Raw genomic sequence first — 13,091 nt, 5'->3', positions numbered from 1 at the left:
TATGTTTCTCTGTCCTCCAAGAGCAATCACAGCTGCAAGTTGGAGACCTTCATTTAATGTGAATGAATCTGGGCTAGCCTCCACACGTGCTCTGCGTATTCTCTGATGAGTTGTACCCATCTTCTTGGTTGGATTGTCCCAACTCTGGTAAACACTGGCTTTACTTATTTTAAAATAAGTGCTGCTTTGAAAAGGGGAAGTAGAAATGGTATGAAAACAGATGTGTTAAAATATTGGAGAAGTTTAGTCCATAAGCAATAAGTGAAACTGCTGGCGAGCTCTTTCTTCCTCAATTTATGGTTAATAGACTTATTTCTTTGCTTCTTCTCCAGGGACGCTATTTCTGATACAATGTAATATAATTTGGAAGGCAGCAAGAGGAAAAATTATATTTTTTAATATAAAGAAATTATGAAGGATTTTAAGAGTAAACCATCTCTTAAAATTTGCTTTTTATTTATCAGGGAGTTAACATCTTACAACCCAATATTTTATAGAGATAAATATTAAACTCCATTGTGTACCAACTGGGAATTAACTAAGCTTTTTCATTTAATCTTTTTTTCAGAGAAAGTAATTTGTTCACACTAATGGAAATATTTGAATATTCATACTCTAAGAGGGAAAAGACTATTCATGTTGAAAAGATAAACTTTAATATTTGCTATCCTTTTAAAAGAAGTCCATATTTGCAAGCAAATTATAAGATAAATAATTTAGAACAAGTTTTAGTTAGATTCTGCACATTTTCATAATTAAATAGATCAAATTTTGCAGAAATAAATGATGGAAACTTAGGGAGATATGGAATGATGGGATATTTTATATTAATAATTAATATTTTAGGTGAATCATTATACTCTCACTTTTTCTTAGGAAAACAAAATGCTTGGGGAGAAATGATACCAATTACTATTTAATTGAATATGATTGCCAGGAAGAACTTTATAAAATTATGGATAGTCCTCTTGGCAAATAGAAAGGTCTTCTGAAAGAACTGAAAAATAATTTTTTTTTCAGACTATTCCTGATAGAAAAGGTAAGAGAAATGAAAAATCTTGAAGTGATAGAAAGCTTCAGGCCTACAAGATATAGCAGTAAACCAAGTAAAGGTAAAAAAACAACAACACCTTTTTATATGTAAAGAAAGAATGTATCAGTAAGAGGGAGGTTGGTTAGCCATGAAAATATTGAAAAAAGCATATTGCCTATTGAGGCATTATTTAGGAAAAATACACTTTAATTTGTCTAGTCTTGGGGCAGCCTAATGGGACTTAGGGTACATGAGGTTGTCTTCATGACATTACGTGTTACTTTCAACAGCAACTGTGTCTATTTGCTCTTCACCATAACCTTCATGCCTACCATAAATCCAAGCACATAAAATAAGGACTCAAAAGAATAGATGTTGACAGAATAAAACTTTCAGACAATATAACTAACCCCTCTTATTTGGGTACCACCAAGCAGCTTTCTGATGATAATGTGACTTTTAGTGGTTAGTCTATAGAGAATGGAAGTGCTGGTGAAAGATTAGGCTTATGGACTGTCCGTGAAAAACCACCCACTCAAACCTCTGAGTGCAGGAATGTCACTGACTGATGGTCCTGCTGCTGAGCCCTGAAACCTGCCATTGTATCTGCCCTCCTTCTGAGGCCTCATTTCTCATGGAGGCTCCAAGCCAGTGACTGAGCTCACAGCAGTGACAAGGCAACCTAATCCGGGGAGATACAGGACTCCTGGGAAGGATTGTTTAGGCTCAAGAACTCTCCAATGGTTTTGCTGAACATCCTTGAAGTCCAAGACATTTTCACACAACCTTTTCTTCCCATCCCCTCACCTCTTCTCTTTCCCTCTCCTCTCCTCCCCTTCCTTCCTTCCTCCCTTCCTTCCTTCCTCCCTTCCTTCCTTCCTTCACTTGGGAATTGGACATGCATTATGGTTTGATGGTGCTCCTTGTTTTTCTGGCTCCCTTCCATTTTTCCTCTCAAGTGTTGCCCTAATTAAATATCCTGCATGGATTGCTAATTCTTTCCTGGTGTCTGCTTCTCATAGGATCTGGTCTGAGGCAGCATCCTGTCCTCAGTATAAATAAGCACACATGTTCTTGGGCTGCTTCTTGCCTCTGCCTAATGGAACATGGTGGAGTGGGTGGAGCCCAGCTGTGGCATCACACAACCATGCATTTATATCATCCTTCCTTCTCTTACTTGCTCTATGACTTGGGGCAAGCTACTTTACCTTTATGAGCATCTTCATGATCTCTAAAATGGAATAGAAACTGCTACCTTACTGGATTATTGAGATAATTGCATTAAACAGCATGCATATTAAAGAAGCATAGCATTATAATAATGCTAAACCAAAAGCTAATTTCTTCCTAATAGTGTTGCAGCTTCAAGGTCCAATTTATGACCAGGTAAGGTCAAAGGTCAGGCCCTACAAGAAGGGTGATGCCCCACTTCGGGTGTCCTCAATTAGGGATCAAGTGAGAGAACATTTGGGGTCAGCTAGCAAATGCCCTGACCATGCTTTACATTTTCTCTTACATTTAATCAGGGACATCTAGGCCAAACCTCTCATTCACAGCCCTGGAACTTGAGGTCAAAGTCATGTGGCCTAGTTTCCCACAAGATGTATCAAATTTGGGGGTCAAATATAGATCTCCTAATTCCAGATGAAAGGTCATTTCAAATATATTCAATATTTAGACTTTAAGAGGAATATGTATAGAGATTTTAAAAGAGCCTTCCTTTATTGTTAAATCATTAATGATTTCATCAAACTATAAGACTTTAAAATAGTTAACTATGTAAACCTCAATTCAAGAACAAACTTAGTAGTTGGTCTTAATAATTTTTATGTTGTTATACGGAGAATTTCTTGAAGTTCCATTGTGACTACCTTTTCTTGGAGGTAAGGAAAGGAAAGTATTACTTCTACTTGAAAATAGAGACTAAAAATTAATGATAGTTAAAATTAGGGAATAAGTATGCTTTTGGTTTTTATAATAGAATGAATCAAAATATGCTTCATACTGGTCAACATGACCTTGCAAGAATGTTTTAATTTGTTAAAAATTGTTTCCCAAAGTGAAAAACAAACAAACAGTGAAAGCCAACTATTATAGTATTGTTATAGTCTAAATTGTGCCCTCCCCCAACCCCAAATTCATATGTTGAGGTCCTAAATGCCAGTACTTCAGAATGTGGAATGTGACTATTTTAGGAGATAGTGTCCTTCAAGTGGTAATTAAAATAAATGAGGACTTCAGTGTAGGCCTTACAAGAAGATATTAGGACACAGATGCACAGAGGGAAGACCATGTGAGGACATGGTGAGAAGGTGGCTTTCCACAAGCCAATGAGAGAGACCTCTGAGAACCAGCCCTGTTGACATCTTGATCTCAGACATCTAACCACCCAAACTGTGAGGCAATACATTTCTGTTGTTTAAGTCACAGAAGAGATCTGCAGCACTTTGTAATGATAGCCCTGCCAAATGAATTCACATCAACCACCATCTCCTTCTGACTGGGAGGAAGTGAGTTAGAGCAGTGCACCTTGGGAGATCAGAGCCCTCGTCAACAGTGGAGCTGCTGAGGGGGAAGCCCATCCATCCTCTCTGATGGGGTCCTAAAACCTCCTACTCCTTTTGCCCTCCCGAACTCTGTTCCCTTCCTTAGAAGAGGATGTTCATTGCTGAGTCATGCCCCCTCGTCCCCAAACATTCACTTTTCATCCATAATAGACACAACTGATCAGAAGTGGAGAGCTGCTCGGGCGAGGAGCATCTTCTGCTTTAGGGCCAGGTGTGGGAAAATGGGTGTGAGTGGGTGAGGGGGTCTCCTCTGTTCACAGCATCCACACACACCAGGTCCTTCCCTTTTGAAAGATCTGGATAAGAGTGTTCAATTCAGCTGGCATACATCCAGAGCTCATTATACAAGACTTAAAAAATACTTTTAAAAACAGATCCTTCTTAGATGAATAATATTGGCAACCAACTGAACATAATATAAAAACAATAATAATTCTTTTTACCTGTGGTGGAGTCCCATAAAATACATGTCCTCAGGGCTTTCCAGCCAGAGTGTGATTATCACTAGTATTACTTCATTACAGTGTTTTCTCAAGGTCACTCTGGAATTAGTGGTTCCATGGGACCAAGCACTCATCCATTATATGGGTAAAAATGACTAATTGAGGGTGTGAGTTTAATTATATTCATAAGCAAAGGCACAGCGCAGCTCCTCTGACAGGCTTAATAACATTCTCGTGTACACAGAGATCAATGGGAAAAATTAGGGTTGTATATTGTTGTCCTTCAGGACAAGATGCCAAAGTGGGAACAGAATAATAAAAATAAATAAATGACTCAACAGCAGCAGGAAATGAGCTGTGGAAGTTAGCAAAGCCAGCCTTATGCAAATACTTCAGCTGGAGATAAGTCCTAAGCATGCATGACTAAAGGGAAGCCACCTCTACCCTACCAGAGAGCGGAGTTGTCTTACTGAGCTGCCAGATTAAAACGTGAAAAGGGTACTCAGCCAGGGCTTCACCTACAGTTCTCTCTGAAGTGATGATAATGACTGAGACAGGGATCTTTACGATATTGATTTGTGATACTGTAATTGGGAGGCATGGTCATGCTTCACATTAAATTGAGAAAGTGTCCATTCTGTGACCAGCAGCTGGAGCCAGCTTCCTTAAATGATACTGACATCATGTCACGTGCCCTGCATGAGCACCTACAATGACTTCTAGCCCTCTGTTGTATCAAACAAACCCATGCAACTTTCAGAAGCTAGTTCAAAGACAGGAGGGGAAGGGAGGCTCACCCACAGGGGCAGAAAACACACATCGGATCCACATGAGGGAAGGCTATTTCCCAGCCACCAGTGAAGGAGCTGGATTTGAGCCTTCTCTAGCTAGGGCAGCCACATCTGGCTGCAGAGCCCAATACTGCTATAGGTGATGTTTTGCTTTACACCTGAGCTATGGAGGGGAATGCTCTTGTGCATGGAGAAAAACCGCTCCCTATTTGGGTCCATTCCAGTGTGTGGCCACTGTTTGGGGACAGGCAACTTCTTAGAGTTATTTACCCCATTTTTCTCCCTGTGCTATGTTCTCCAGTGGCTCCCTGGCTTTGCAGGCCCCCTCTGGATTACTTAGAAGGGGGTCTAGGGCTGCCAGAACAAAGTAAAACAAACTAGGTGGCTAAAAAACAACAGAAGTTTATTCTCTCTTAATCTGGAGGTCAGGTGTCCAAAATCAAGGTCAGCAGGGCCACACTCCCTGTGAAGGCTCTCAGGAATAACCCTCTTCCCCTTTTCCTAGGAGCTTTCAGCAATCCTTGGACACCCTTGGTTCATGGCTGCATTACTCCCATCGCTGCCTGTGTCCTCACATTACCTCCTCTGTGCGTCTTAGTGTGCATGTCCTCTTCTTGTAAGGGCGCCTTCACTGGATTTAGGGACTCCTGAATCCAGTATGACCTCATCTTCACTTTAGTAATTATACCAGCAAAGGCCTTACTTCCAAATAAGGTCACATTCTGAGGTTTCTGGTGAATATAAAATTTGGGAGAACACGTATTCAACCCCTACAGTGACCTCAGCCAAGACAAGCTTGTCCACAGGATGAGCCAGACTAACCTTGCCTAGGCAGCCTCAGGCCATGGTTGTTAACACATGTTTTTGGTTGAAGGTGATGATTACTCTGTCCACAGATTAATAATTCGATTATACATTGTGCAATAAAACAATCATGAGTACAAGACTGAATCTATTTTCAGGGCTGAATGGCCTGGGTCAGGCCACAGGGAAGCAGTTCCCCTGTGGGACCCTCAGTCACAGTGATGAGGAACAAGACTATGAGGACAACTTCTTACATACCACATCCTACAACTTCCTCAGGTCTAGCACATTCATATTAGGGCATGCTTTAACATGGTTTTTATTAACAACTACAGCTTTAGTCAGGCAGAATTGGAGCAAAAGATAAATTTAGGAAAGGGAAAGAAATGAGGGAGATGGTGAGCATTAGTGCAGGTGTGAGGTGTGGGGAGGAGGGTGTGGGTGGATGGAGGCCTGTGGAGATGAGCCCCTCCCCCTGCTAATCACCCGGGGCTCTGAGGTCCACTGTCCCCATCTGACACTGCTTCCTGAATCCCCCCCCTATAGCCACCATCATTTTATCAACATGCTCCTCCAACAAAATGGAAGAGATTACATTTTTTTTTTTTAATATTTCTATCCTGTTTCCTCAGTGACAGATAGATAGTTCAGGAACAAATAAATAGATCTGCTTTTGAAAAACTCTATTTCCTACCCAAAAATGAATATTAAAAGGGAAAGGGCCAGGGGCATGAACTTTTCATTTTATATTTCACATGTGCTTAAATTTTTGCTACGTCAACATAGGACATCTTCCCCTGAAAGTTTACCAGGCCTTTTAGAGAAGGTAAGGTAAGAGGCTCTTTCCTTTAGAATGTCCCTATGAGCGTGCCATGTGCTCCAGGCCTGGGGGGTATGGCGCCGCCATTGATGTTGGTACAATATCTATTGTCAAACTGAAGGCTTGAGAAACTGGGTAAAAGACTGTCCAAACTGTCTGAGGATTACACAGTGTTAGGATCCAGATTTTAGCTATTAAGTAAGGCTTTGGCCTTTTTTCTAACTTACATTTCACTCTGATCAACATTTGGATATTTAAAAGTGGCAAAATGAGCCCTTATAACATTTTTTTCTTTCTGAAACTTCAAAAGGTGATCTTCTTTAGAATAGTAATTACTTCAAATCTCAACCTCAGCTTCCCACCCTAAAAGAACATAAACAAGTTTGAATCCAGCTAGGAACCAAAACCAAGAGTAATAATGATTTCTGAAATTGATCTGATAAATTTATGGTTACCTACCATGAACTCTTTCTGCTGGCCTTGTGAGTCACACTGCGTTAGGAAACGTTTTACTTTCTTTAACGTATTATTGTAAACGTATCTTTGATATATTCTTTTACATATTATAATATTTACATATTATTTTCTTTACCTATCCTTGAAACTATAGTTACAGAAACGATGTATAAGACAAAAATATTAACTCATTTTAAGTCATCGATAAAAGAATGAAGGATATGGACAAATAATGTCAACTTTATTATCTAGGGTATGCCTTAAAATATAGTCTTATCTTCACAAAGAAAGGCACCTTCCCCCCGCCCGCCCTCCCCATTGCTCTGGTTGATCATCTAAGTTGAGAATTAAGATGTTGCTGGAGGAGCTATTAAACTTATAATAAATTTGAGAATAAACAACGTACAGACAGTCCCGACTTATAAAGTTTTAACTTAACGGTATTTGGACTTTAAGTTGGTGCAAAAGCTACGTGCATTCAATAGAAACTGTACTTCACATTTTTTTTATTTTGATCTTTTTTCAGGCCAGTGACATGAGGTACAGAAACTCTCTCCTGATCTGGGCTGCAGCAGTGAGCCGAGGCTCCAGCCACGCAGTCACCAGGGTAAACAGCCAATACTCTACAGTGAGCTGTGTTGCTGGCAGATTTTAGACATTATGTTTTGTGATTTTGCATCCCATCTACAAAATGCCCATCTGTGTCTTTTGCTTCTGGTGAGAAAGAAGAGAAAGGCAATTACTCTTGAGATGAAACTCAAGAGAACTGCCCAGCGGTAAGCTAATGTAAGTGTACTGAGCATGTTTAAGGTGGGCGAGGCTAAGCTATATGATGTTTGGTAGGTTAGGTGTATTTAATGTAAGGATCTATGGAAATAGTTCACAAAGCTACAAATCAGTGACAGTTAAATTTAATCGAATGGAACAAAATATTGATATTCACTGTTGTCCACAGGAGGTGTCATAAAGGTCAGACACACAGGGTATCCTGGTAAATTCACTGCTCCACTCTTCCTGTCACTTCTCCCCACCTGTCCCCACTCTGTCCTGCACAATTGCTCCCACACACAGCTGACCATTGTGTTCTCTTGGTCAGGAATCACCATAGATTTCTACTCCTACAGACTCAGGTCTATGTTCCTAAACTCTGCATTTCCTGAAGTCCCCTAGGGTCGTAGACCACCTGCAGATCCTGGAATCCCCCATGTTATGTCAGAGCATGCCTGCCACTTTTTTAAAAAAAATTTCTTTTTTTATTGTTTAAAGTATTACAAATAGTAGTACATATGTCTCCTTTTTCCCCCCCCAAATGACCTTCCCCCAGCTTACCCTACCCCCTGGCACATACCCTCACCCCCCTCCCAGTGTCTTGCATCCATTGGTTATGCTTATATGCATGCACACAAGTCCTTCGGTTGATCTCTTACCTCCCCCCAGCCACCCAACCCTCCACAGCCTTCCCGCTGTCATTTGACAGTCTGTTCAATTCTTCTCTGCCTCTGTATCTATTTTTGTTCATCAGTTTATAATGTACTTTATTATCCATAAATGAGTGAGATCATGTAGTATTTTTCTTTCACTGACTGGCTTATTTCACTTAGCATAATGCTCTCCAGTTCCATCCATGCTGTTGTAAATGGTAAGAAGAAACCATCAACAAAACAAGAAAGCTCACTGCATGGGAGAACATATTTGCCAATGTTATCTCCGATAAGGGTTTAATCTCCAACATTTACAAAAAACTCATACAACTTAACAAAAGGAAGATAAACAACCCAATCAAAAAATGGGCAAATGTCCTAAATAGACACTTTTTGAAAGAGGACATTCAGAAAGCCAAGAGACATATGAAAACATGCTCAAAGTCACTAATCATCCGAGAGATGCAAATCAAAACCACAATGAGGTACCACCTCACACCTGTCAGAATGGCTATCATCAACAAATCAACAAATGACAAGTGCTGGCGAGGATGCAGAGACAAAGGAACCCTCTTGCACTGCTGGTGGGAATGCAGACTGGTGCAGCCACTGTGGAGAACAGTATGGAGTTTCCTCAAAAAACTAAAAATGGAACTGCCATTTGACCCAGTAATCCCACTTCTAGGAATATATCCCAAGAAACTAGAAACACCAATCAGAAAGGATATATGCACCCCTATGTTCATAGCAGCACAATTCACCATAGCTAAGATTTGGAAACAGCCTAAATGCCCATCAGCAGATGAGTGGATTAGAATACTGTGGTACATCTACACAATGGAATACTACATTGCTATAAAAAAGGAGGAATGCCTGTCACTCTTTCTGGGCACAGTGCTCATCCACTGCATTGACTGATGAAGTCCTTTCTCTGTTTGGCCCCAACACCCCTGATTCTTGAAGACTTTTTGACCACTCTGGCTAAGTTCATCACCCTTTCCCCAGCCTTTCCTTCCCAACTATCCTAAGATATTACACTAGGGTTTATTGCATGGGTGACATTTTCTTGCAGTAGATTATGAGTTTCTAAAAGGCTGGGACTTCTATGTTTATCTCTGCCTCTCTGGTCCCCCCTGGGCACACGGCAGGGACTCAGCAAATGCTTACAGATAGGATGTTGAAAGGCAGGAGCAGCAGAAAAAGAAATTTCTTTAATGTAAATAAATTCTGAGTTTTGTTTGAAAAATGAAGAATGTAAATACCGCATATACTGAAATCTAGAATTTTCCATCAAGCTATAAAAATTTGCGACTGTTTTGGTGTGTTGCCAACATTGGTTCTAAGTAGGTAGCAAATAATAGTAGAAATTTATTGAAACCTTTCATTTACTGAGTCTTAATTTGATAAATTAATTGTAGCCCTTTACCAGGGCTGTTTTCTTCCCCTCTTTGTCCACCATGCTTATCAATGTGGAAGGATTCATAAACACATTCAAATAAGAGAAGAGAAATTACATTTCTTTCTGTAGAAGGGCAGAAATTAAATTCAGGGGGAAATGAAATATTCACCATACACTGATGAGTTTGGCTTTGTTGCTCACATGATAAACTCAGAAAAGTAGGAAAACCCTAAACCTGGTTGCATCCACACTAAGGAAAGTCAATGTGGTCATAGGAAACTCTTATCTAAGTCAGATGTCCTCATTTTTTGCTCCCTATGATGTGGTCACTCCTGGCCCGTAGCAGAAGCAGCACCTGTGTGCATGAACAGAGATGAATGGACAGGCATCCCATTCTGACCTCTTTGCTCTAGGTCACATCCCAGACCCTAAGCTCAGCCAGATCAGCTACAAAAGGGATCCTTGAACCCACATTGGTCTAGCTCACCATCTGAGTTTTCATTGAACAGTGTTGAATGTACACTCAAATTGGCGGTGATCTACATCAGTATCTCAACCATCATGAATATTATGTTGCTATATTATTCAGGGAGAATTTTAACTGATGGCGCTAACCAGGTCTTTGCTGACTATACTTCTACAATTGATTCTGAGGCATTTCTGTGATCTTCGTTAGGAATGATGACGAGTCTACAAGTCAGGAATGCTCTGAAGGAAAAAATTACTTTAATAGTTGCAAATAACTGAAATAGCCAAATCAGGTATAAAGGGTCAGAAATGCCTACAGTTTTAGCTTTGGGAGAGTTTTATTTCTTATGCTGCCACAGGAGTTTTCAGGATGATAATAGACTTTAAGAAGTTATAAAATAGATGGCTCAACAGGGGAGTTTGGAGAACTGTACATTTGGCTTTTGATGGAGCCTATCCAAAGAAACCGCGTCAAAAGATCATTATTTTGTGACCTTGAGGAAAAGAAAAAGCGCTAGAGGATTTCCTATTCCTGCCCATGAATGCATGTCGATGTTTATGGAGGCAGACTCTCTTTATCTCCCTCTATGCATGCACATTTCACACAAGCACACACGCCCCTCTTCAAGACTGGAGGCTAAGAGCACTGTTATAAATATTCATGAGGTAATTATTATTAATGTCACCAAGGTGATTTTGTTCCTTCTCAATAGAGACGGGTTTTTGCACCTAGAAACCAATCAACTGTAGGAGAAATGGCAGCTTTGAGCCAGCCCAGCAAAAGCAATCCTGCACGTTTTACTTTTGAAATATAGATTATTTGACTAGATATTTTAAGTCACGTTTTGCCCCGCCCCATCATCAATCTTATCCAGCAGAGAATTCCAACTCTGGTCCACAATGCAACATCCTTGGGAGCACAGTTTCTAGAGTTTGGAAGAACTTGATTATTACATTCTTTTCTAAGAGCAAAAATTAAGCAAAACATAAGGATGATTCAAAGATATCTCAAGAGATTTCTGGGAAATGATTTTTTATAAAAATGCATTGGGAGAAAATTACAATACATTTACTACTTTTATTATTAAAAAATTCATACAATAGGCCTTATTAGATAGCTATTCTAAGAATTATAGGTTCTTTCAATCACAAAGAAAATTAAAAATAACTACTAGCAACAATCAACTAGATCCTTATGTATAGGTCATGGACTCTCCCCCAACCACCAGCTGACCTGCCTGGTTATCCTATGTGCATATGTCATAATATGGGAAATCACTGGAAAGTACTGTTTTCCAGAGAAAATGAACTATTTTTGGTTGAAATGAAAATGTTTTTTTTTTTTTTTTTTTTTTTTTTGCCCAAGACCTCAGAAAACATGATAAACAAGTTGAATACTGGTGTAGGTACAGGACAGCGGGAGATACTGACACCTCATCAGTACCTCACTAGAAATGTTTTTACTAACTTCTTGTACTCCATTGTTATATCAGCAGTCATCCTTTCAGACACTTTGATCTTTAGTAAAACAGCAATTAAAGTTATAGGAACAGTGAACGTGTATGATGACAGCAGGAGGCGGCAGTGACATGGGACTCACCTTAGGCATCCCGTGGCATTTCGCAGCACCTGTGAGGAATGCAGCTGTATTTTTCGGTCGTCCTGAAGGGGTGAATTTTCCCAGCCCGAGTGGGGGATGATCACGGCATTGGTCAATACTGCCAGGGTGTCCTGGATGATTGGCATTTTGAGGGCATCACAAGACGAGAGATTCCAAAGGACTCCTGCAAGAGAGACACAGAGCTTTTGGATGGCCACTGTTTTCTCTCATCTCAAAACCATTCTCCCTAACCAGGTTAACAGCATGAGCAGAGGGTTAAGGTAGTGTGTCCTAGAGTGCACCTTTAATTTTAGAACATCTATGTGAACCCATTAAAAGAGTGCTGTGGCCCGGCCAGTGTGGCTCGGTGGTTGAGCACTGATCTATGAACCAGGAGGTCATGGTTCGATTCCTGGTCAGGGCACATATCAGGTTGTGAGCTTAATCCCCAGTGTGGGGCATGCAGGAAGCAGCAATCAATGATTCTCTCTCATCACTGATGTTTCTATTTCTCTCTCCCTCTCCCTTCCTCTCTGAAATCAATAAAAAATATTTTTCAAAAAAGAGTGCTATGACTATCTGACAAGTGGGCAGAGGAACTGTGACATGATTAACTTTGTTCCATCAGGGAGGCTAAAAGGTTGAGAGATTTGATTGACTTGAGGATACCAATCAGGCTTCCATTTCACTATTAATAGAAGGGACCCAAGTACCCAAATTCTAACCAAGACCAAAGAGCAGTGAAAGTTGTCTGAATCAGATTTCCAGGGCATGTTAGTCTTCTCCAAGACCTCTGTATGCACATGTGGTCTGTCTGATTCACTTAGTGTCCATGGAGAACCAGCCACCATTGCATGACCTTATGAGAATCCAGCATCAGGTCTGATGACGAAAGGCTCACCAAGAAATCTAAGTTTCCTGTCACTTGTGACAGTTTTGTCAGCTTTTCCCTGAAAGCAGTGCTTAAGGAAGAGCTACAGATTGTTCTTTCTTGTATAGCAATAATGAGAGCTGTAGGGCATGTCTTCCAAGGATAGAGTATAACAGTAATAATGCAGGCAGAGCAAAATAAAACATTTTTAGAACAGATGAAATGTTTCAGGTTTCTAGATATTTTTAAAAGAGACTTTAAAATGGCATTAATCTTAGAAAGGCCATAAGTATTGAATATACATATAATAATATCACTTGAAAATGCTTTTAAAATAATTATTCTTTTTGTTGTTCAAACAGTACACATAAAGGGAAAAGAAAGTGAAAGTGCTACTCCATTTTACTATAAAAAAGAT

At 40.1% G+C, this 13,091-nt stretch overlaps 1 protein-coding gene across 7 annotated transcripts in view; it reads right to left on the bottom strand.

Moving 5' to 3' along the window:
* CTNND2 (catenin delta 2) overlaps positions 1 to 13,091 on the bottom strand; it is an 804,920-nt gene that overhangs the window by 138,022 nt on the left and 653,807 nt on the right. For all 7 annotated transcript variants that reach the window (XM_080680431.1, XM_080680434.1, XM_080680433.1 and 4 more), the window contains one exon: positions 11,803 to 11,986. In XM_080680431.1, coding sequence (XP_080536557.1) covers positions 11,803 to 11,986 — 184 coding nt within the window. The remainder of the gene's footprint in view (positions 1 to 11,802; positions 11,987 to 13,091) is intronic.

Source organism: Plecotus auritus (assembly GCF_963455305.1).
Source record: "Plecotus auritus genome assembly, chromosome: 7".
Taxonomy (NCBI): domain Eukaryota; kingdom Metazoa; phylum Chordata; class Mammalia; order Chiroptera; family Vespertilionidae; genus Plecotus; species Plecotus auritus.
Note: the sequence above shows the minus strand (reverse complement) of the source record. Positions and strands in the feature narration are given on the sequence as shown.